General features: G+C 38.9%; 2 protein-coding genes across 7 annotated transcripts in view; one reads left to right on the top strand and one right to left on the bottom strand.

Annotated features, from left to right (window-relative positions):
• The window catches only part of CHRDL1 (chordin like 1), a 36,040-nt gene extending 30,273 nt beyond the window's left edge, over positions 1-5,767 (top strand). For 2 of the 3 annotated variants that reach the window (XM_068204932.1, XM_068204930.1), the window contains 4 exons: positions 682-876; positions 2,569-2,736; positions 3,845-3,934; positions 5,204-5,767. In XM_068204932.1, the coding sequence (XP_068061033.1) occupies positions 682-876; positions 2,569-2,736; positions 3,845-3,934; positions 5,204-5,334 (584 nt within the window). In that variant the 3' untranslated portion in view covers positions 5,335-5,767. The remainder of the gene's footprint in view (positions 1-681; positions 877-2,568; positions 2,737-3,844; positions 3,935-5,203) is intronic. The other variant, XM_068204931.1, reaches the window with a different exon arrangement.
• Positions 1-24,221, bottom strand: part of PAK3 (p21 (RAC1) activated kinase 3) — a 229,422-nt gene that overhangs the window by 168,928 nt on the left and 36,273 nt on the right. For all 4 annotated transcript variants that reach the window (XM_068204924.1, XM_068204925.1, XM_068204929.1 and 1 more), the window contains exon 2: positions 639-772. The gene's annotated coding sequence lies outside the window, so the exon portion shown is untranslated. The remainder of the gene's footprint in view (positions 1-638; positions 773-24,221) is intronic.

The following is a 24,221-nucleotide window of genomic DNA, read 5'->3' as shown; positions in this document are numbered from 1 at the left end:
TGAATTTATATACCTATCGACATACATATTTCCACAAAGGAATTAAACTCCATTTTGCAAGTATTCTGTGGTTTGTTCTGTGTGCTACATAGCAGAACTCTCATGTACAAGTAATAAAAGGTAAATAAAAGGCCCAGGTATTACTAATCCAGCCAGCTGATAGCATTGCTCTCACTGCAAATGCTGCGTTCAGCAAATGGCTGGAGCTGTGCAGGTGACTCAGTAGCAAATGACATGAACCTCTTATCTCCAAATTCGATTCGAATGCAGCCAAAACCACTGTAGCAGGCTGTGTCCTGTGTGTGGACTGAGAATGTGAGGGGAAGGAGAGAGTTTTCTAAGCTGGTTAATGCATAACTGAAATGCATGAACTGGGAGGGAGATAGTCAGACACTTGACCTTCACTGTTTTCCTCAAAACCTAATGGACATCAGCATCAGCAGAGTTGGCATCAAGGAAAAACTGCTCAGAAGAGGGTGACCACGGGCTCAGACTCATTTGAAGTAAAGGAACTATACGTTAAAATTAAAAAGCAGAGAAATGGGCCTGAGATGCTAACAGATGATATATGGAGACACCACTTTAAACAATGTGCATGAATCAAATTAATATTTATAGATAGGTAGCAAGTGAACTACCTTTTCCACTTGAACTTTTTCTTCTTTTTCTTTTCTTCTGTAGTTTGTGTTTCAAATGGCAAAACATACTCGCATGGTGAATCTTGGCATCCCAATCTCCGGGCCTTTGGAATCGTAGAGTGTGTGTTGTGCACCTGCAACATCACCAAACAAGAATGTAAGAAAATTCACTGTCCAGAACAATATCCCTGCAAATACCCTCAGAAAGTAGAAGGAAAATGCTGTAAAGTCTGTCCAGGTAAAACAAAGTTGATCACAGACCACCTTTTTGCTGTGCATGTTAAAGGGCTTGGCTCAAGGCTCCTGATCACAAGCTCTGATGTGAACAGCAGCAGCTGTGCCATGTTCCAGTGTGTGTGCAGCGGCCTCAGTGTGAGACAGGCAGAGCTGCTTGGCCACCTCTCCTCTTGCTGCTGCTCCTCACACAGGGACATGCTGCTGGCACATGTCCTTAGCAGTCACTGCCTTTTTCTCTGCTGTTAACACGACTTCCTGATGCTCATTTCCAAAGAGAGTATTACAGAAATGTATACAGAAAGTTCATTACTGCCAAAAGGCCTCATCCTTCCCCTACCACAGTGCCCACAGAACCTTCAAATCATTTTCTAGCTTGTAAAAGACATGTGGAGATAACATAATTTCTGCTTTTTAAAATGTACCAGGATTCAAAACTCTGATTGGTGTCAGTTACATAACTTAATCCTTAAAATAAATACTAACTTATCACAGATTTAGCATTGTGTCTATGCTGCACTAATGATAAAACTTACATAGACATTAGTAAAATAAATGCTTACAGCTGGTGAAAAATCTCCTAAAAGGATTCTACTGATGGTTTGCCAAATGAAAAGCCCTGTTTCATGTAATACAAAAGGTAAAGGACTGTCCAGTTCCCTTATGTGCCTTTAAACTGTTCCTTTATGTACCCATTTATGTATTTGTTTGGTGATGCACTGGGCAAGGATGCTCTGAGGAAATGAGTTGCTCAGCCATATGTAGAAGCATTCGTAGAATGCACACTTCCCATCCTGTCCTGCTAGTCTTGCTTACTGGGGGAAAACCACAATGCAGTGGCAGTAGGCAGGCAGGAGGTGTGTATCTAGATCTTTTGGACACTTGTGAAGCAGAGATCCACAGATTTCATTGGAAGAACAGCCAAAAAAGCCTGGCTAACAGGCTTCAATAGAAAAATTAATGGCAAAAAGGAGGTTACTGCCTTGTTTTTGGAGATCCTACGTGCCCATTTTTAAGAAAGCTGAACCTTTTCCTGCAGTCTGTCTTGTACATGCGGAGATTTATTAATTATTAGATGTTTCTACAAACAGTGGTCTGAGCCTCTAAGTTGCATCATCTCTCTTATATTCCTGTCCAACTTTTAATTGCAAACAGAATAATTACAATTTCTACTTATGCTCTACAGCTTTACCAGGTGGGCAAGAGGTAATGTGTGCTGTGGCTGGCTCAGGCTTGAACTGGCCACATGGCTGCTGCCAAGCAAAATGCAAACCTCATAGATTCTTTTCCTCAGCAAAACATTAATTTGGGTCTCTTCACTCTAACCAATGACCAATTTTCATTTAGTTCTTTTACTACCCTGAGATTTCTAACATAATTTCAAATATGCTTGCAAAGTAGACAACAGGTTCAAAACTTGTGAGGAGTCTCCCAGACCACATTGTTGTACACAGCTCATTCCTGGAGGAAACTGGATTACAAGTAAAAATACTGTCTTACCACCAAGGACAGGCTACCAGAACCTGGCAGAAGACTGTTAAGTGTCTGTGTTAACAGCTGGAGATGGATTTGTGTGGCCATACAAATGAAAATTCTACTTTCAAACTAACCATTCTTAGCTATTGATGCCAAGTAAATTCTGGAGGACTTGATTATAGCTGTAGTATGTGTTCTGTCCTTTTTGTTTTTTAAACAGAAGATGTGCCAAGTCAAACCTTTGACAGCAAAGATTACTTCTGTGGGAAAGAGACATTTCCTGTCTATGAATCCATTTTCACAGAGGAAGGAGAAACCATCAGGAAAATTGCAATAGAGATTGAAAAGCCACCTCAAATAGAAATACATGTGTGGACAATTAGAAGAGGTGAGTTGAGCAAGTTCTTTCTTTAAACAGTGTATCATCTTCCATTAAAATCCCAGGACAATTTACAGATCCAAGCATTTTAGATTGCTGTTCTTTTGGCTCTTTAGGATATCACTATTACAGCCACTTCCAACATACTCGGACTTTTCTGTACAAAACTCATTAGAAACACACAAAGCTGTAGTTCTACTAACTCCTACCCTTCCTTGGGAACAAAAGCACAATGACAAACAGGTTTTTAGTATTACTCTGTGTAATTTATTGCAGATAAATGGGTAGTAGGCTTTGAAACAAGTGCCTGGAGGCTCTTACTTAGGATGGACCAAAAAGCTTTCCATTGAAATCAGTCTGCCCTGTATGCCATGGTGATGATACATCCATGACAGTACATACACGATATGGGCAAAAAATGTGTTAAGGATGGAAACAATATATTTTACCAGATTAACTGGTAAAATTAGAACAAAATAGAGAAGCGTTCAGAAGCCCAAGCACTACTGGAAATAATGAACTTTCAGTGTAATAAAAATTATCTCCAGCCTTCAAAAAATCATCTTTGTCTACTTTTCACAAAAAGCATATGATCCTCATAGGAAACCCTCACATAGTGCACCCTTCTGCATGGAAATGATACATCTCTAGATGCTTTAAAGGAGAAAGCCAAGGCCAAAGTGGGAGCAGAAAAGAAATCACAGAGCATTTAGGTGGTTCACAACTACTCTGTATGTTAAAAAGCCACAATTCCTAATAATGATTTGACAGTCATGTTGCCTGCTGGCTCAAAATGGTATCTTACTGCAGAATTATGCTGTTTTTCTCCAAGACACTGGGACTTTTGGTTCTGTTATAATCTTACATTTACTCATAATTAGGAAGGATTCAGTGTTTTGGAGAAGAATTGGCTAATTCTCACACCCCTCACAAACTCACTGCCATTCCAGTTTCACATGAGAATAGTTCTACAGGGGAATAGCAAAATCAGAGGGATGGAGAAACAGAATTCAAAAATGCATAGACTGAAAATTTTACAAAAAGGCAGGACAGCACTCCAGGTTTAGAACAATGGGCACATTTCCAGTAACATGCTCTTCTCATTTCTTTGCTGAAGGAATTCTGCATCACCTCTATGTTGAAAAATTGTCCAAGAGAGAATTTGAAGGACTTCCTTACTTCAAGCTGATAACAAGGACAACCCTCAGTAAGTAAATTCTGACTTATTGAGGTTTTCACTCTTCATATAATCATAGCCATGAAAAACATTCTCTGTTACTCATCCCAGTCAAGTGGATAGACTGAATTTTCCTCTAGTATATGATCACAATATTTGATAATTGGAGATTTAAGTAATCAAAATAAAGAAATTTTAAATATAGATACATATAACAGTAGTTTGTGTACATGCTTAGTCTCTTGTGTTTTGATACAGCACAATATAGGATCTTTTCTGCCCATGCTAGTGTAAGTCAGAAATATGACTAATGTCAGCACAGCTGCAGAATCTGGATTTATTTATGTAACATGTCAAGTTACCCCAGTGTTTTAGAAAGTAATTTAGAAGGGAAAAAATTCAGATCTTTTTAAAGGGGTTCTACATGCACTTATGTTGTATTTGAAAGATTACTTTCCTATGTTCTTAACAACATCTTCATTATTTAAATGTATTTTGTGAAAGGACATGTACTACTTTTATCGCTCTTGATTCAATTTGGTTTTTGTATTTCACCCAGTTTGGGATTGTGACAGTAGTTAACAATTACTAATTTAGCTAATTTTCTAACTGAAATAGGATATAGATATTTTTAATTCCTAGTTCTTTCATATTACAACTTGATATTTTTTTCTATAACTTTTTTCCTAGTTAAAAAGTCTTCTTCCCAGAAATAATATATTCTTAATTGTTACAGACCTATTGAGATACAGATATGTTTTCACAGAAAAACTTCCCTAGTTTTTTTTTGCTGTCAGCCTTCCATAAGCTTGTCATTGTTATCTGCAATGTATTCTAGCAGCCAGTAGTATTCTAGTTACCAGGACAGCATGCATTTCTATTGCCACTATCAAAAATATGTAGAAATATTATTTTACACACTTTGTATTAGGCACAGGTAGGAGGAGTTCACAGCACAATGAAACATTCAGCTGTGTTGCTTCCCAGCTTTTAAATACTTTGGTTTACTAGGATATCCAGTGTCATAAAATGGTTGAATAAATAGAGCCAACTTACAGGACTACTTAATTAAAGAAAATAGTAATAGTCTGATCCATATTTATTCTTTTTAACAAAGTTATTTTGCATGGAATATGTCACATGGTTGTAAGATGCTTCGAATATTTTCCATGGGAGGATTGGACATTCCCTCTTTGACCATTGTGAATCAGTTGCTTTGCAGAGTGCTTGTAAATGTCTTCAAAGTGCCCATGCCCTTTCCTAAGTCAATATCTGTCTCCTTTGTGTTTTTGTTTTCAGGCCAGTGGAAAATATTTAGCGAAGGAGAAGCTCAGATCAGCCAAATGTGTGAAAGCAGAGTGTGCAGGACTGAGCTCGAGGATTTGGTAAAGATTTTGTACCTTGAAAAGTCTGAAAAGGGTCACTGTTAAGGGAGACAGCACTGGAGGGAAAAACACAAGAAAACTTCTGAAAACTTGGATCTGCAGCTGGACTGCAGGCTTATTTTGCTTAAGTCAGCAGTTGCCCTAAACCCCAAAACTATAATGCAGTAATTATTCACATCATGCACAGCAAATTTGCTGCTTTATGTGTAGTGGTCTGTGTCAACTGTTCAAATATCTCCTCCAAAAGACTAGAAGGCTCTGTGTTACTGGTGGGGGAAGGAGAAAGACTGTGCTTTCCTAGAGTTGCATTTCTTTACAAGTTAAAAAAAGAAAACAGAACATTTTTACTATTATTATTTGGCAAGTTATTCAAACTAATGAAAAGAAGGACACCTAATAAATGTGCAGGAGCTATGGACAGCATTATATCCTGTCCTGAATTTATACCGTTTCTGGTGTTGAAATGACTTACGGATTTCTTGTAGTAGTGGAGGAAAAATACGAGTGATACAATACTCATGTTGAAGACATAAAAACCAGATTTAAACTGACAGACTCCTTAGCAGCCAGCCTTTGGGATGATTTCTTGTAGTTGAGCAAACAAAGTCCATAAACTGAACAGCAGGTGTTAGTGGCAATCAATATATTTTTGTAGCAATTGGAGCAAGTGTTGGCTTTCAAGTGGTTTTCACTGTTTCTTCCACCCACTCCTCTAAAAGTGTTAGCTCCCCATCATAACCCTAATAACTTCATTCTTCTGGGCCCTATTTACACATGATGTTGGCTGGTAAACCACCTTCTAAAGTCACCTTCTAAAGCCACCTTCTAAACCACCTTCTAAAGTCACGTGGCAGAAAGTGGTGAAGTACTTGCAGTATTTTCAAAACACCTAGAGCATTAAAATTCACTATTAATAATGCCTTATAAGTTGTGAAGAACTTAATTTATTTGTTGTAATTTGCTATAAACATAATCTTCATTTTTCTGAGGGTGACCTCTCAATTCTCATATTTCAAGAACAGCTCTCTCCCATGACAAACAATAAAGAGCTACAGGCTTGTAGAACACAACAAACAGCTGTTTGTTGTGACAACTGTTATCTTCAGGAAAAAACCTCAAATCTGAGAGATTCTGTTAAATTTAGTATAGCACGTCTACAGTGTGTTTAAGAGAGGTGACTTTCATCTGCAGAGTAATTGTAACAATTTGAAAACTGTTTTCACCAAAATCCTGCACTGCCCCATGGCTGCAATACTGGATTAAATCCCAAGTGGAAGTGACTCTGCCTGCTTTTGCTCCCATTTTCTAGTCCACAAGCAGACAGGAATAGTGCTGTTTAAACACATGCTAGGAAACAAAGCTTTATGGAAATGGCCTGAGCTGGGGGCTGGGGCTTCACAGGGAGTGAAATCAACAGTGACAGCAAGGATTTTGAGATTTGTCATTCTGCCAGTGACAGCACTCAAGGGTGTCCACATTCCTAAAGGGATGAAGTTGTGGGAGAGGTTGGTACTGAATGCCAAAAGCCCATTCAGGCAGAGCTTCACCATGGTGAGGGGATCCTTGTCTTGGGCAGCAGACCCTTGGCAGTCTCCATCAGCGGTGCAGGCCTCAGGACCAGGCTTCTCCATGGCACCCAGGGCCTGGCCGTGCTGCCTGAGCCTCAGGAGGAGTGGGATGCAGGGCTTCTCAACAAAGAGGAGCAAGTGAGGAGAATAGACATGAAGGTGAAGGAAAGGCTGAAGGGAATTAGAAGAAAACATATTGGGTGATGTCAGGACCACCCTGCTCTCCCCAGACCTGGACAGAGGGCAGATAAGATTGGGGCGTACAGGCCATTGAAAGAGCAGCAATTTGAAATGCAGGAACACCTGGCTAAGAGAAATCCTCTATCACTGTTCATGAAAAGGAGAACTAAGTGAACTGTCCTGCCACCTTTCCAGGGGACTGCAGCTTCCATAAGTCCTGTCCTGGTGTTGGAAAGGGATGTAGCATATCTAAACAAAGGCCCTAAAACCTCACTGCACCAGAGCTGCAGTGTAACTGTAGAAGAAGCAGTTTGGCATGAGAAGCACTGATTGCACATGGAAACTACTGGGTTGAAATGTGCTGCAGAACTGTAAAATTTCATTATAAATATTTAGGAAGAGATTCTGAGGAATAGTAGTGTTCTCTGGTGAGAAGACCAGCAGTTGATTTCTCACCTAACAGGCATCGTTTGTAGCAGTAGCTGGTGGCAGAAGACTAAGTGGAAAGTGTACGGTGTTTGTAATTTTTTTTTTACGAGGAAGGCAACCTCCTTTTTTGGATTTGTGACAGCACTGGTGGAATACAGATTGTGTATTTATTTTATAATAAACACTTCTTAAGAAAAGCAAAAAGCAGTCATAAGCATAATTTAGTAAAATGCAGTGTTGTGTTTTTGGTCACTAAAGACAACAAAATGCACAGTGTCATGTTTTGCATTCTCTTCATGAGATGTACGTCTGTTGCGGTACTTATTTATGTATTTGTATCACTTTGACCTGGTTTGATAAATTAATAAACTCTGAAGTTGATAATAAAATAAGATGGTTTACATAGGGTGCTGTTTGTTCAAGATGTTTGGTTTCAGCTCCCTGTTTGCAGGTGGCTGCTGCCACCTCAGAGAAAGTCTGAAGCCATGTGCCCAGCTGGGTGCAGTGCATGACTGCCTGCTGTGAAATTGATACTGAGATATGGAAGAGTCAGACTGGAAAATACCCAGTTTAATTCAGCTTTCACCTACCCAGCAAGATTAATTTTGAAAATCAAAGCATTGACATCCATTTATGGAAAGCAACCTAAGAAGAAATCAAGCATTGCCAACTAAGAGAACAGTACAGGACTTACTGCTTTCTGGGCAAAACATATTCTGAAGCTCAAAATAATTGGGGGAATGTTGATGGAATCAATCTGTGCTAATGCCTAAAAATGAGATGGTTGTCAGAAACATAAGGAGAAAAAATGTAATTCACACATGGCTGGCAGTGTTAACTAACATGGAGAATATCAGCCTTGGCAAAGATGAGTGTTCAAAGTAAATCACTTTGAATCAGTAGGTACATCAAATCTGAAATCCAGAATATCTCTGGAAATTTCTAATGAAACTGATTGCTGTTATTTCATCACACCCTGTATCTTCATTTTGGCTATCTTTTCATTTTAGAAGTCTGTTAGGAGAATCCTTTCCATGAGAACACACTCCAGACACATGGGCCTGCTCTGCTCTCCTAACTCCATCAGAGGCATTCACCTTCCTACTAGCTGAAGACTGAAAGTCATCAACTGTCAGGGTTGCACAGCTGCATCCTCACTGAATGTATTCTCTTGATTTCATAACATCCAAATGCTTTTTAGCAGCACCCTAAATTTTGTTTCTCACTTCACTCCTGTCCCCTTCTCACGTAACAGGATCATTTCTGACTCCACATGACTCCACAGGTCAGGAGGGGCTGGGTATGGAGGCAGGAGCCCTATTCACTGCTGTGTTCTTTTGAATACTTTGAAATATACCCAGACAAGTACAAGAGAAACAATGTGTCAGCCTAACTAATACTCTCCTTTTCCTACACTGTTCATTTAAAAAAAGGTCAAAGCATTTCACAATTCAGATGATGACTCCTTCCAAAATAATTGATAGCACATGAAGTATTTGCGTAATGTTGGTGTGCTCTAGTGCCTATTGTGTTATCCATCTAAGATAAAAGCCAAGATTTTAGTGATTTATTGAGGGAGGGGTGAAAATTGACAAAGTTAATCCTTATTTTCATTTATTGCTTTTGTTAGAGGTTTAAAAAAATGTCTTCATCTTTCGATCTGAGGTTTTGGACTGGTTTACTTTTTGGGTAAAGTATGTCTGCAGCTACATGAGTATATGAGTATGAACCCACAACCCTCCCTTCTCACATAACACCAACCCAACCGTGAGCAAGAATGCAAAGCATCCAAAGCAAAAACAAGTAATTGATCTTAACCCTGCAAAACAGTTTTTAATGTAGGCACACTGGATGATAGTTCCTTCAGTAAATGCAGTGGGCCTGATTGCACTACCACTTAAAGTAAAAGCTCCCAGTCTGTCCTCAAGTGACCTCAGCTCAAGAGAAAGAGACAGTACATCTCACTAAGCATAACATGTAGCTAACAACTACAAAGAGCACCCAACGCTAGTTATCTCTCCACCAAAATCAAATCTATCTCCTATAGATTTACATTCCTCTTTGTCTCAAACAAACTTTGTTTGTTCCAGGATCACACCACCACAAAATCAGGTGTGTTAAGGCTGCAATAAATTAAAACTGTATTCTATTCCCACTGATGGAAACAGCAATAATCCAAATCTCTTTAAAAAGGGCTCATACTGATACATTCTGTGCTGGCATTAAATCCACTGTAGATAGTCTAGAAATTCACGTGTACCAAAGGTACATTTTATACTTTTCACAGATTCCTAGTCACTTCATGTTCCTTAGACAGAACAGTTGCTCTAGCCTGGTTCTTGCCAGCTCAGTTCTCTCCTCTGCCAACAGCTAGGATGGGACAATGAACTTGAGATCTAATTACAGAGGTATAAATAGAAGTCTAGTGATGCTTAAGGTTTATGTACTGGGACATTTCTGTTCCACATCTCCAAAAGGGAAGAGCCAGACTTCCCAGTTAACACATCAAGCTTGACATTAACATGGCATTTATTTTCATTTCCTGTACTAAGTGTTGGGCAGTGTGGCCAGCTCTTATGCTGCTAAATGCAGTTCGTGGTAGCTGCAGCTCAATAGAGACTGAAATAGTTTCTACACAAACTTTTCTTAGTGTACTTAGGGTGGAATGGGAAGTGTTACAGAAACATCAAACAAGAAAAATGAGCTCTTGGGCCAGCTTTTCCCTTAGTGAAATAAAAAGACATTATGTAGAAGTATTTATAGTTATGGCTGCATAACTATCCATAACCTAATAGACAACAGTCACCAACTAATCAATCTTCACAAGGGTTTTTCTAGAAAAAGGAAGATTAGATTGTAAATGTGGTTATTTAGTTAACCAAAAAAATATTCTTAGAGACACGTATACAACCCCAAGTGATGATGTGTTCCAGAAAGCTGAGTTTTCATATCTGAGATCATGTTTTCAATTCTCTTGTATTAGAAAATATTTCCTTGCTGTGAGTGCCATGTTATAAATCCACATAAGCTAAGTCTCACAAAATCTTTGGGATTTGATCTAGCCAGGCAGTGGCGTCCTTTCAAAAATAGTCCAATGACAACATTAAAAAGCATTAGAGGATGTTTACAATCAGAAGTGATTATTCACTAAGTTTAACTTCATTTATATTAATGCAAACCAGGTGTAAAATTATGCAACCAAATCCTACCAGTAGCCCTTCTCACTCATTTCACACTATGTAAATTATGGTAACAAAGTCAAAATTTAAAAAAAATAAGAATAAAAAAGAGTGATTTTGAGCTTCAGCAAATGTGCCAGAATTCTGGAAATAAAACTCCAGCTGCTGTTTCGTTTGAAAGAGTAAGTTTATAAATTATGGATTGTTTTCACAAACAAAACTAAAAAAAAAGCAAGTTTTCATATTAATTTGGCCCACAGTCTCTTTTATTTTGTAATCATAAGCAACTGCAAGATTCTATTGATAATAATGGTCAAAGCCCACAGAGACTTAAGAACTTACACCAGCTTTTCCCACCCTGATTTTTCTTCTTACTTCAAAGTCAGATGTCTTTTAGAGACCTTTATAAACTGATGAGTCCCTGCTGAAGAGACTAGGCTCTTCCCATGACATCAGCCGATAACAAGCTCCCCATGTCTTTATAGTCTGCATGTGTTGGGAATTATTTACCCCATCTAAATGATGTCCATGATGAGATCACTCTTATTAAGACAAAACTATCATAACCACTGTGCTCATGATGATTGCAGCTCACATTAATGCATTGAGTGACTAGGAAAATACACTTTTCAAGTAAGAAGTTAAGCAAACCCAAGAAAAACTGAGGAGCAGAGAAACTCTTGACAGCTGCAAAACTGCATTTGAATACTGAACATTGCAAACTGCAGGTCTTTTTCCTGGCCTCTCCACCAAGTAGGGCATTTTTAAGAGACTTTTTTTGGCTGCATTTCTTAAGAGACTTTTTTTTTTTTTTGCTGTGATTAAAATATTGAAAGGAGCTCCTGCTAGAGCGGTACCTCTAGAATAAAGCTCCAGCAAAATCTGTCTGCTGGAAGATTTTCAAAGCCAAGAATTCACTAACAGGCTAATGGGGTTTCCAGTTCTTAGATTACACAGCTCAAATGTAACAGAAACTCACTGCCTGCCACTGTTCCCTTAAAATATATTTCTCCATAGATCTACATAATAATGTCTGAAGGTTTTTGTGAAATTCAAGTAGAAAAAGATACCTCAAGTACTATTTCAAAGGAAATTATAAGATCAAATTCTGTGCAAATCTGTCTATTTGCACATTAGAGGGACCTCTGACCCAACAAAGGAAGGAACACTTCAATCTGGACAGAAGGCACAAAAAAATTAGGGAAAATTTGACATTGGCTGTTATAAGTGTAAAGGAGAAAGACTTTTCTCATCTTCTCGTTCTCATTTTAAATTGCAGTTTTCAGAGACATTGCAAATCATTAATTGCTACTCCTGCTGAACAACTTGTGAAATCTTAATAGATTTCCAAACAGAGGTTCTCAGGGGACTGCTTAGCCCAGAGGATTAGTAAAGAGAGTAAAGCAGTTGTCACTTTGAGTTTTACTTCAGGACAGTGGGCTGAACCCAGCAGACTAACTTTTATTTCCATCTCAGAAATCACATCCAAAGTTTGACCTTGCTTGTAAAAAAAGATTGCTTTGGTCTAGTACCTGAAAGGGAGTCAAGGTGAACCCCAGGATCTCTTCTGGGGCTGCTTCCATCAGCCTTAAAGCCACTGCTACTGTTCTATAATATGTTGCCTAATATATATTAACAAAAAAAGAAAAAAGGAAAAAAAAAAAAGTCAAAAACTATAGACTACTCCCTGGCATCAAAATAACCTGATTTTTATCCGGTGTCACCTCTCTATCTGCTTCCCTCCAGTCCCAGAGCTAGGGACACCTATTCCACTGTGAAAAAGTTGTGGTAAAACAAGATTTTGTGACCCAAAAAAGCAGAAGAGCCAAAATCTGCTTCCTAAGAACTTTTGATGACCTTCCTTGGAGAAACTCTGTAAAATTCCATCTCTGCTGCCTGGGAACTCACAAAGGATTCTGGCCCATTTCTAAAAAAACTTGTGAAAAGTCAGTCTGCCTCTGCCAACAGCATAACTGTTATTGTCAGTAATTGCCATCTGAGAGAGAATCCCAAAAGAAAATTGGCAGTTGGTCTTAGGAGAGCTCAGAATTATGTAATGTTTGACAATAAGCTTTTGACTTAAAACAGGTAGTCCAATAAGTTGAAAGTACCTCCAAATAAAATATTTTATAGATCAAAGGGCTTTTCTTTCTGACAAGCTTTCGGGTGCCTCATAAACTCTTCAATTTGAAGATTTGACTGCTGCATAAGAGATAGCAAAATGGGGGAGGAAATGAGAAAATTTGACATAACCCCTTCAAAATGAACTTTTAAGTAAGTTAAAACAGATTTTGTGCTCCTTTTTTCACCTTTAATTCTGCCATATAAGCTAAATACTTTGAATATGCTTAGATCTTTTTTCTGCATTATAAAATCTCATTACCTCCTCGTTGGAAACATGTCATCTTCCACTATCCTAATACAACTTATTTTTCCAAAATAATTAATAAAATAGGGTAAAACCAAGCTTAAGGTAGTGATGGAACTCTTTTATGAAGTGAATAGGTGCTGTCTGTGCCAATACTGTCTGTTTAATCACAGCCTAGTATTTTAATTATGTATATAGCTAAGGATTTGCTTGCATTGGCTTAATTATTCTGCATGATAACATGAACAAAGGGCCTCTGTTAAAGTAATCAACAAGAATTTTAGCTGGCTGAGTTTCCTCAAATGTTCCAAGAGCAATGAAAGATCTGATCATTAAGCATTTACTGCCCCTGAGAGCTATTTTAAACCTGTTCCCTTCATATCACAGCTGGCCTCAAATTCTTTTTATCTGAAAGCCCTAGTGAGACAGAACAAAAGAATGTTTCTCATTTGGAGTGAGCTGTCTGTGTCATCTGTGTGATGTTCACTAGCAGGAGATGTCTATCTTAATGAGCTTTTGGCCAGGAGCAGCGCTGCCACTTTCTAACTTTTGTCCAGTTCACAGGGCTCCCGATGCAGGGCGCGCTGGATGTGTTAGAATTGTAAATGAGCCCCAGAAGTGCACATTGCCCAAGGATCCCACAGTAACAATTAAGCAATAGTCTCTGCTCTTGGGGGCCTCTCCTGCTAGTTAACTGACCCCCCAGATAATTGACCCCGACAGGAGCTATGCACAGAACCCACGCTGAAGGTGAGGACGCAGAACAGAAGTGAAAGTTCATTATTTTTCAATGGAAGGGAAGTTAGCACCAACGGGAGCTGGGTTTTAAAGGACCAAAGGGTTAAAGCTTTCTCTTTTTGAAGGATTTACCATTCATTTCTCCTTTGCCCAACAGAAGGTGAATGTTTTGAAATACACCCTATTTTAGTGAGTCCCAGGAATCAGATAAATGGTAGCCACTCCGATAAATGGTAAACACTCCGAGCCTACCCACACATATGGAAAAAGAGAGTCCAAGAATCAAAGGAAGTTGAACAGAATAAGACACAATAATAGTAATGACACATGTGTTTGTTTAAAAGCTAAACATTCTGCCACTATAAAAGCTTTCCATGCACAATCTGGAAGCACAGGAAGAAAACCAACAGTCAACGTATTACATCAGGAGAGGATCTCTGTGGTAGCCTGCAAGAGCTGAAGTCCAAGGACTTTCTCATCCTGCTTTCCTCGGTAAGTCTCCACCATCAGATCAAATTGCCCATCACACAGAACCTGCTCTCACAGCGGTGACACACTACAGGAGCAGCTGTCCATGCCACATCTGAAAGATTCAGCTCACCTGTCCCACCGAGATCAGGGATGGGGGGAAGAGAACTACAAAAGTAATCCAGTACCATGGTGGACATATATGTAATTTCTATGTTGAGTTTTTATTCAAACATTCATTTATTCAATGAAACAAGAAACTTCTTATCAAAAGATACCAAAATGTTTGTGATAAGTCCAACAAGAATGATTCAAGAAATTCTAAAAGCCTGTTAACTTATTATATGAGAGGCAGATGTACCAGGGAGGAATAGGGGGACTACTGTACTTGAAGGCAGCTCTGTGGAGTATATGTTTCATCCATGTGACTTGGCAGAGGCTGTAGCACTATAGAATCCCCATGTGTCCTGGGGTGACTTTATGATGCTGGTATCCCCAGGTGTCTGTTCTGTTTATGCTGGATATTAAGTTCTGCACCGCTCAGACCGGTTCCAAGAGCGAAGGGGGCAGAAGGAACGCGCAGTTTGTCTGCAGAAACTGCACTTGCTCCCACACGTTCCTGCGCCTGGACTGTGCTGTCTGCAGCACGGACAGACAGTGGGACAGAGCTCTCCTTTGCTTTTTGGTTAGTTTCTTTTAGCTAGCTGAGGCACAGAGCTCTCCTTTGCTTTTTGGTTAGTTTCTTTTAGCTAGCTGAGGCAGAGAAGTTCTCCGGACTGTGGCTTTTCTTGTTCTTGGAACCGATCAGCTCTGCTCTGGACTGAAAACCCAGAAAAGCACTGGGAGCTCACACCTGTGGCCCACCAGGGCCCGGGATGTGGCATTTGCCAGCGCAGGAGGGACTGATAAGGGACTGAGCCGAGCTAGACCCCACGACAAGGACTTTCTGAATTTGCCATCTCTTCAGAAGAGCGAGCAGTTTTATTGTTTAATATTATTCATTTTTTATGCTTGTGAATGCTTTGCTTGTTAAATAAAGAGGTTTTTTTTCCACTTTTCTCCAAGGAAATATTTTCCTGAACCAGCTGGGGGAGGGGCTGCTTGAATCTGCTTTCTAGAGAGACCCCTTTGAAAGTTTCCTCCCAAATTTGCCCTAAACCAGGGCAGCACAACCAGGGCAGGGCACCATCTCACCAATACAGCTAATTCAATCTCACGTTCACTGTGGATCAATTAGATATTTCTCCTATTCAGTACAGATTACTCCTGAATCTGTGTTCTTGTTTTGCATTCAGCCTGTTGTGCTGCCCAGCGGCCTCAACCCCATACCATTCACTCTCATTCCCTGCCCTATCACTCCTGCTAACAGGCCTTATCATTTCCCTGGGTTTATAATTTCTCCTTGCTTTTCAGTTCCTCTGCCCCTCAGACTGAAATGCGCATTCCCTTTCAAACATCTTCATTATGCAGTTGACTATGTCAGTGAAAAGGCAGTGGTGATGGATGGTCTTTTTGAATAAACTTGTGCCAAAAAGAATGAGCATAGCTGAAGGGAGAAAGTGTGGTGTCACACTGTACAGTGTGGAGGCACCAGTCCCATAGGCCTCTCCTGCTGTTCAGGGAAGTGGCTCAAGGTGACAGTTATATTGTTAACAAGTTACATCATTAAATAAGGTGATAATAAATATGTATTTTTCAATTCCCACTCATTAAAAAGTCAAAGCCATTCCAGAGCTGTCTATTCCCAGGATCCTACTTGCTTCATCTATATTCTAGTCCAGTCCCTGAAGGTTTTCCCTTACCTAATCTGCATTTTTCCTCATTATTTTCTCCTTCCACAAATTCAATTAGTTTTGGCCACTAACTCAGAAATGCCAAAGGCTATAGGAGAGCAGCGTGGGTTTTTTGTCTCATCTGATTGGCAAGGGCTGCTGTTAAAAAGCCTGAAAAATAAAAAGAGAAATAAAATGAGGCAAAACAATGACTGAAACTCCTACAATGCACCTGTGGTTTTAGAGAGCTGGCTGTTTGTAAGCAGTCTGCTTTCCTCAAATCTGCCCTTTTGAGACATGAACATTCACTCCCGATAGGAGATGGTGAGAAGGAAGGAAGCAAAACTTTAACAGTTGTGCAGATGGCAAACATGAGGGAAGGCTCTGTAATGGAAAAGAAATGATAAAGAAACTACCATACCAGTCTTCTCTTGTGTCTTGCTGCACAGGTATGGTTGATTTACTCTGCAAATTCTTGAGCAGTTTCCTGTGCAGCACTTCATTGCTTGCTTTTGTGCAAGCTGTGGTCTTAGCTCCCATGTCTGGCACAGTTCCTCTGTAGCATGGACCTGATTTCCAAACATGCTTCCCCCACCACAGCCATTAGAGTGGACTGTGAAATATTCACAGCCACACAACTGGTCACAACAGAAAAAACTATTCCCTAAAGTGTTCACAAATGCCAATATATATGGCATAGCAATGGCATGGTGCCTTGGGGAGAAGGGCAGATATCTGCCAGTCCTACCATAAGAGATATACTGGGCCATGCCCCAGCTCTCACAGCTCACGTTTCACTGTTCTCAAGCAGATGATACCCAGCATACGCTGAAAAAAACAAACAAGACATCTCAAACCTCATTGTGGTCTCACTCCAAAAAGGCAAATCCCAGAATCAATCTGGATCATTGGATTTCATTTGGGGGATCCAAAATTTTCTATGGAGCTCTATAAACATCAGAACCTCACCAGAAAGTGCACAGAGAAGTATTTTCTCATGCTGTCCATTTCTCTGGCTTGCAAATTTCAAACAATTTTGGCTAATGGAAGAGTTTTCCCACTGAAGTTATGTAATTCACAATCATTTATTAATCCTGGCATCTGAAAATACAGCCCTGTATTAGATATGTTCTTAGATATTAGATACATACAGCTGTGTATTAGATATGTCATTAGATTTCCATTTGGAACCAATTATAGAATTAATCACCTTTGATTTGGGAGGAAGAATAATCCCAGTTCTCTGTAGTGTGGATTTGCCTCAGTACACAGCAAAAGTCAGCTAGAGAATCCCCAGGACAACAGGTACAGATGTGATGTAAGCATCTCACTATGTTCAAGTCAAACAGTTACCACCAGAAACTACATACACCCCAAGATCTTAACAAAACCATGCCTTTCTCCTTCTCTGATCTGGAGAATTGCAGCAAATTCAAAACCGGTAAAAAAGAAAATCTCTGCTGCCAGCAGTCTTCAAAACCACTGTGGCAGGAGACCACACACAGGAATCCAGAGTGTTAAAAATAGATTAGAAACTTATGTGAATAAGAAAATCAGTATTTAAACCCCTAATCATTTTTATAATGTGACAGTTAGAAAAAAGAAAATCTGAACTGATTTCTGGCAGTATGCAGTGTTAGCATTCTGGCATCAGGTTTCCATACACAGATCTACCAAAATAGAAACAACTACCATTAAAACAGTTTAAAAAAATAAACTTGCTTTCACTACAGATAATAACACTTCTCTCCACCCTGAAAAAACATCCTTTTATTTGTCAAGTCAGGAAAAAAGGTCATGATAGTTTTCATAAAATTTGGAAGATTTTCAGCTAGCTCCAATGACAAATGACAGCTGAGAGCCTTAAAGCTCTTAAAGTGTAGGAGGAAGGGAGAGATCTGATCTGAGGGATTCATGCTTTCCTGTATGTGCATTTCTGTGTTATTTCTATTTTACATGTTTATAAAAGAATTTATACATGTAGATCTCCATTCCTTAATTTATGCCTGCTTTAAGAAAAGTTATACCTCTGTCTCTCCTGCCTGCCCTTCCAGTTCTCTCTTAATGCCTTGTCCATCTGTGTCAATTTCTGAAAAAGCCCCAACTGCAGTTTTCTGACAAGAAAAAAGAAAAAAAAAAAGGTTTTGAGAAATATTATATTCATCCTGCCTTTCTCCACTTAGTTCTCTTTTCTTCCTGCACTGGTTTTGGCTGGGGTAGAGTTAATTTTCTCCATAGTAGCTGGTATGAAGCTGTGGTTTGGATTTCTGCTGGAAACAATGTTGATAATTCAGGGATGTTTTCCTTATTGCTGAGCAGTGCTGACACACAGTCAAGGCCTTTTCTGTTCCACACCAGCAAGAGGCTGGGGGTGCACAAGGAGCTGGGAGGAGACAGGGCTGGGGCAGCCGACCCCAACTGATCCAAGGGATACCCCAGACCAAATGGCACCAAATAAACTGCGGGGAAGAAGTACAGGGGTCGAAACACACCCACACCTGAGCTGCCTTCTTGTGTGTAATGCTTACAGACAAATGGACTCTGGGCAGCAATGACCTGCAAGAACCAATTCTTTGGAAGCCAACTATATACCAAAGTTTTGAGAATATCTCCCAGGGCAAAATCCAGCCGCTTCTGATGGAGCATGTTGAGTAGCACAAGACAGAAGCATTGCCTGCCATGCATATAAGCAGGATCCTTTCTGGCAGAATGGTTTTTTTTCAGAGTTGTAAATGGTGGCTACACAATTCACTTATGGACTGTTGGAGTAGCTGCTCAATCTAGCTGTGAGATTCTACCAACAATTTCCTCCTAAGTAAGGAGAAGACCTCTATCAAGCATGGTTAGATCCACTCCATCCCAGCATTAACAAAGCTCCAGAGCAGAGTAAGCCAGAACAACATTCACAGGGGTTTTGTCCTACACTTTCAAAATGGGTTCTGGTTGTGTAGATTCAGTCACCTGGCAGAAATCTCAGAGCACCTGTTCTTTAAAAATTAATCTTTCCCTGGGATCTAAAACTAGACACCCAACGAATAAATAAATCTGAAGCACTATTATTCAACTTCCTAATTTCACTAGTAGCAGCTTTTGCAAGGATAATTTAATTCTTCTGTTTCATCTAGTATTGCAGCTTGTAAACTCCTTTGAGGATCCCTACCAGGAATTCACCAGCATGAAAGATATATACTTGGAAGATCATAATCAAGTCAATCAAAGGGAGAAATTCAAAAGCTTTGCCACTAAAGGAGTCAAACATAAAAGCCTCCCTGAGGGGGGTAGAGGTTTATGTACCACGCCTGGCCTATGTTAAGAAAATTAAAACTTGTTTCACAACATAAAAGAACCAAAGTGTCAAGTCACTAAAACCAGTTTCCAGTACAGATGCCCTGGTTGAGACTGGTTTATGAGGGAAATACAAATTTATAATGCATTTAAAGAAACACAACTGACAAAAACATTACTAAGGGATATATACAAGGCAGACAGCACATAACATAAATTAAACAAGGACAATTTAAATGCAATTTAGCAGCCATCCATGTTGCTATAACGAAGAACACTTCTATTTATATCCATGGTGAACTTACTTTTTTCAAAAGAAATGTTTGCAGAGAGGACTCTTCTAAGTATCTGCCTAACATAAGAGTTGAGGTTTGCTCTTATTATTTCCCAGAATCTTTTCAGATAGGGTAGCAGTGCTTGAGAAAGGGAATCCAGACTACTGTTGGGGAATGTGTCAATGAATGGAAAATGGGTTTGGGTTTGCTGCTTTTTGGTTCTCTTGGATAAGGTAATTCTCCTCTTCCCTCCCACTCACTCAGCAATTTTGTTTTGAAAGCCTGCATATTTAAGGTCACACATGTTCTAAATACATCATTCAGAGAAGGATGGAAAGAAATCAAGTTTTATGAAGAAGGCTGTCAGTGTTCTTCAGAAGAGAACAGGGTATAAACTGAATGTTACAATTCAAAAAATAAGGTATCATTTTTCCTTGCATGCAAAAATGATTATCCACTAATCCCTTTGAAACTGTGTCATTTAGAGGACCCAGCAGAAATGAAATCGAAATGTGGCTGTATAACTAGGTAAACATTTGTTGCCTCCAAGAAGAGCCATAAAGAATCTGGTGGATATTTTTCAAAGCTGCCTTAGGGAAAGGATGTCTAATCCCCATTAAAATTAACAGAAACCGGCTCCTCAAACCCAGGCAATGGCTTTGAAGAATGAGCTCTGGGGGGGTAATACATAGTATCAAAGGGCAGGGATGAGTTGTATGGTTCACTGCCTCACTTGGGAGTCACCTGTGTGTTTGAATGAAAAGGAAGTGGAGGGGAAGGAAGACAAAAACATCAGCAATAGTAACAGTAATAACAACAACAACAGCAATAATAATTATAGAGATTGAACTAGAAAGCCAGATAGAAATTCCCAATGGACTTTAATAACTTCAAACATTGTGGAAGGTTTTATAATGGTAACTGGAACTGTCTGACTGAACTCAAGACTCAGATCTGTTTTGGTATGATGATACAATTTAGCAAATCATTAAGGGAAGAAAAGTTACCTATTTTTAAGTTTGCTCATTTTCTTATTTGACACTCTTAAGGTTAAAGACAAGCTATTAGACAGTCATTAGAAAGAAAAGCATTAAAATCTGAATGTAAATATTGAGAAATTCCAGCTATCCAAATGACAGACACATTAAGGTCCCTTCCAATCCAACCCATTCTATGACTCAATAACAAAACTTAGAGATAGCAACTTATAAAATTATAAAAGGAAAACATTTCATGAAGAACAACAATCACCAGAATTTAAAGGCAAAGGACATAGTTGAAAAATGGTTAATTTGATTTACTGAAATGTTAAATAAGTGAATAAAAATATCAACAAATAAAAAATCTCAACAGTTCCATAAGACTGGATCAACAGTTCACATTTAGGAATTTGTCATCATTTATTTAGGTGGGATTCCCAAAAATACACGGGTAATGGGCATCACATTTGCCTCTCTCCCTGAATCCACCTGCAGCAGCCTTTGGCAGTGCTGAGAAAAACAGGTCTGGTTTGAAAAAAAAACTTCAGCACTGCTTCAGCCAGCTCTCCCAGCCCCACAGTGAGATTTAAAATGAACTGTAATTTAAAAATCATATGCTCTTTTTTTTATGGTTAAAAACTCTCCTCTGGAAAGTCTCCCACAACAAAATAAAAAATGGCTTGCTTTGAGATTATGTACAAAATCTTTTAGCCTCTTTCAGTATTTGGAGGTGGTGTTTGTTGCAATGCAAAAAAAACACACAGGAGTTGAAATGAGAATTTTGACATTAAGTTTCCCTTTCAGCTAAACAGCTCCTGCCTTTCAGACAACTCACACTTGGTTAGGACCTTTACCCTCAGCTTTTCTCCTGACCTCTGGCTTAAGAGGTTTTATTTCTACTGAGTGAAATGAGAGTGGGTCCATTCTTAGGTGCCAAATTGGAGTGAAAATCACCACAAAAACATCAATAATGCTCAACATTACCAGAAGTAAATTAAGTCTAACTAAACAAGCCATGTCAAACAGAGTAAACTCACACTCTAAGGTGGACTTTCACACAGAAGGCAGCTATAAACTGAGTGTGGCCTGCAAATCGATCAGCCCCCTGCCTCTACCTAATGAGACTCTTTCTTTATTGCATTTTTATAGACTTATAAAAGCAGCAGAGGATGGATTATATGGGCTGTCTGTCTACCCTGTCCATCTGTGGTTCTATTGGTGTTCACTCCCATTGACCAGGATAGTACCTGGCAGGGGCTGGAACTTAAAGAAATACAGAGGTGATTGAGAAATGTAAAAAAAAATAACAGAACAACAACAGACATACAGCCACTTCCCCAGTAAAACACTAATTCTAACAATACCAGTTTGTAACAAGGACTGTAAAATCAAAATGAGTCAATAGGAAAACTTCTCTACAAATGCAGCACAACACTTCAATAGCCTTTGTGTGAGACTCATGTGAATGTCAGTCCTAATTCATGTTAAAAACACAGACAATTTCTCAGAACTCTAAATGGAACATAATTATTTTAAAAAAACAGGTCATGTCTATTTGGATAGACTTATTTCAAAGTTCTAGGATAATGACTTCATTTAATATGCATTACACAATACATTTTTGGAACTAGTCCCATAGAATCAAAGCCTTCCTGTTCACGTAACTCAATTTTGCGATTCTTTATTTTGTCAGTGTTGCTGTAAACAATGTGCTGCCCATGGCAGGGAGGGGAGAGGAGAGATTTCTTTAAGGAAAAGTAGTCATCCCTGCTCAGAATTTTGTAGTTACATTTACCAGCTGCATAAGTGTTCTGATAAACTGCCAAAAAGGGTCACTATAAAGCAACACTCCTTTAAAGTTTTAATCCTTATTAAAGGAAATTATCTGGACTCTCTCCAGAAACCTTTTGAGGGGGAGAAAGGGGCAAAAGCTTCCGCAGAAGATCAAATGTTGTTGATTATAAATTCATTACCAGCATAACTGCTAACTTCAGTAAATTAACAAGGAACTTTTATTATATCCAATCAAGCTCTTGTTAAAGATAACAAGTTCTTTTCATTCCTCATATATTTGTATAACAGTCACTTTTCTGGAACTCGTCAAAAGTTTGTTGCAAATCCATGTGAAAATACCACTCTCTCTTTCAAGTCCTTAAAATAATAATGAAATCTTATGATCACAGTGAAAATGCACTGGTTACATTAAAATATTTCAAAATAAAAGATTGGGAATTACAGAGAAATCTGCCCCAGTACCAGCAAAGAGGCTGATATTCCACAGCAGAAAAGTCCTAAAATGATAAGCATTTCACACTTGTTTTCTATTGTTTTGTTCGTACTGAAGAAGTTTAAACAGTCTTTTTAGGAAATCTGATAGTGCAACAAAGATCCATTATGATTTCATTTTAGAGAAGGCATTCACTCAAATATTAATTGCTAAAAAGCTATTTTACATAGTTCAACCATATCATTATGTTAAGAATCCTGTCTTTATCAAATAACCAAAAGTGGGAGGGAAGAATGTTTTGCTTTGAAGCTTTTCACTAGTAATACATTTTACAGCAAGTTAAGTATTTTCTAAAAAAATAACTACTTCAAAAGCAAATATCTTGGTGACAGGCTGTTGCACTGAGATCCCTTTCTTACATGTCATGCTTTAAATACATATTTTTCATCCATTTCATTTGTCTGCTGTCCAAGTTTACCAGTGATGAAAGAAACCTTTCTGGAAGCTATTTAAGAAAGTTCCAATGCCCATTGAAATCAATGTCTAGACTGGATTAGTCTAATATTAGAAGTTTTCATAAAAACTTAAAATCATCCCTACAATTAAGCATGATAAAAGCACACAAAATTGATGAGAATAATTTTTTAAAAGGCAATGCAAAAAAAAACCCTTTTTCTCAGTCCTTCTCCTCAAGCAGTACTCAAAGAAAATAAAACCTAATGCATTTTTAGGTAGATCAGCTAAAAACCCGCCTAATTCACAGTAATGTATTTCCACAATTGTAAATGTTTTTTTCTGACAGTCGCTTATTGCTTATTACTAATATTGCTCAAAGCCCTCTGTTCTAACAAGCTAAGTAGGAGCTTTTACGGAAAGTGTAGTTATTTTGTTTATTTCTTTTCCATTTCTGTTGGCCAGACTGAAATAGTCATGCACAGAGAAGCTGAACATGAAGATGGACATTTCTTCTCTTTCCAGTAGGACACAAGTGTATCTGGGCAGCCTTCCATTGTCTGATGTCCCAGCATAGGAGTGCTTGAAAATCATCTGTAGCAGCACAGTCCAAAAGTCAAGAGGTGAAGCAGAGAGAGCAACAACCTGCAGTCTTTTTATTTCTGCATAATATCAAATATATTCAACTTAAAATGTTCTTGGACAACTCTATCATCCTGTAACTCCCATGTAATGTATCCCTCCTTCGAAGCAGTCTGAGGTTCATTGGCTCTGACTAGATAAAAACAGTCATTGCTACTAACATGCCATGAGCTGAAGGAAGGCCTATGAAGCAGCCCCATGGTTTGCAGCATAAGCACTCATTTGACTCAGATGAGTCAGAGCTCAATGCTGTCACTGATCTTCTGCAGTCTCAAGCAAGTCGCTTCATTTTTGTGACATCTTTATACTGTGCAGATCAAGAAAGGAAGGGTTCTAGCCCACTGCTGCTGCTTTGGGGCTGGTTTGGC

Source organism: Anomalospiza imberbis, chromosome 14 (genome assembly GCF_031753505.1).
Source record: "Anomalospiza imberbis isolate Cuckoo-Finch-1a 21T00152 chromosome 14, ASM3175350v1, whole genome shotgun sequence".
Lineage (NCBI taxonomy): Eukaryota > Metazoa > Chordata > Aves > Passeriformes > Viduidae > Anomalospiza > Anomalospiza imberbis.
The sequence above is the reverse complement of the archived record's forward strand: the minus strand, read 5'-3'. Positions and strand labels throughout refer to the sequence as shown.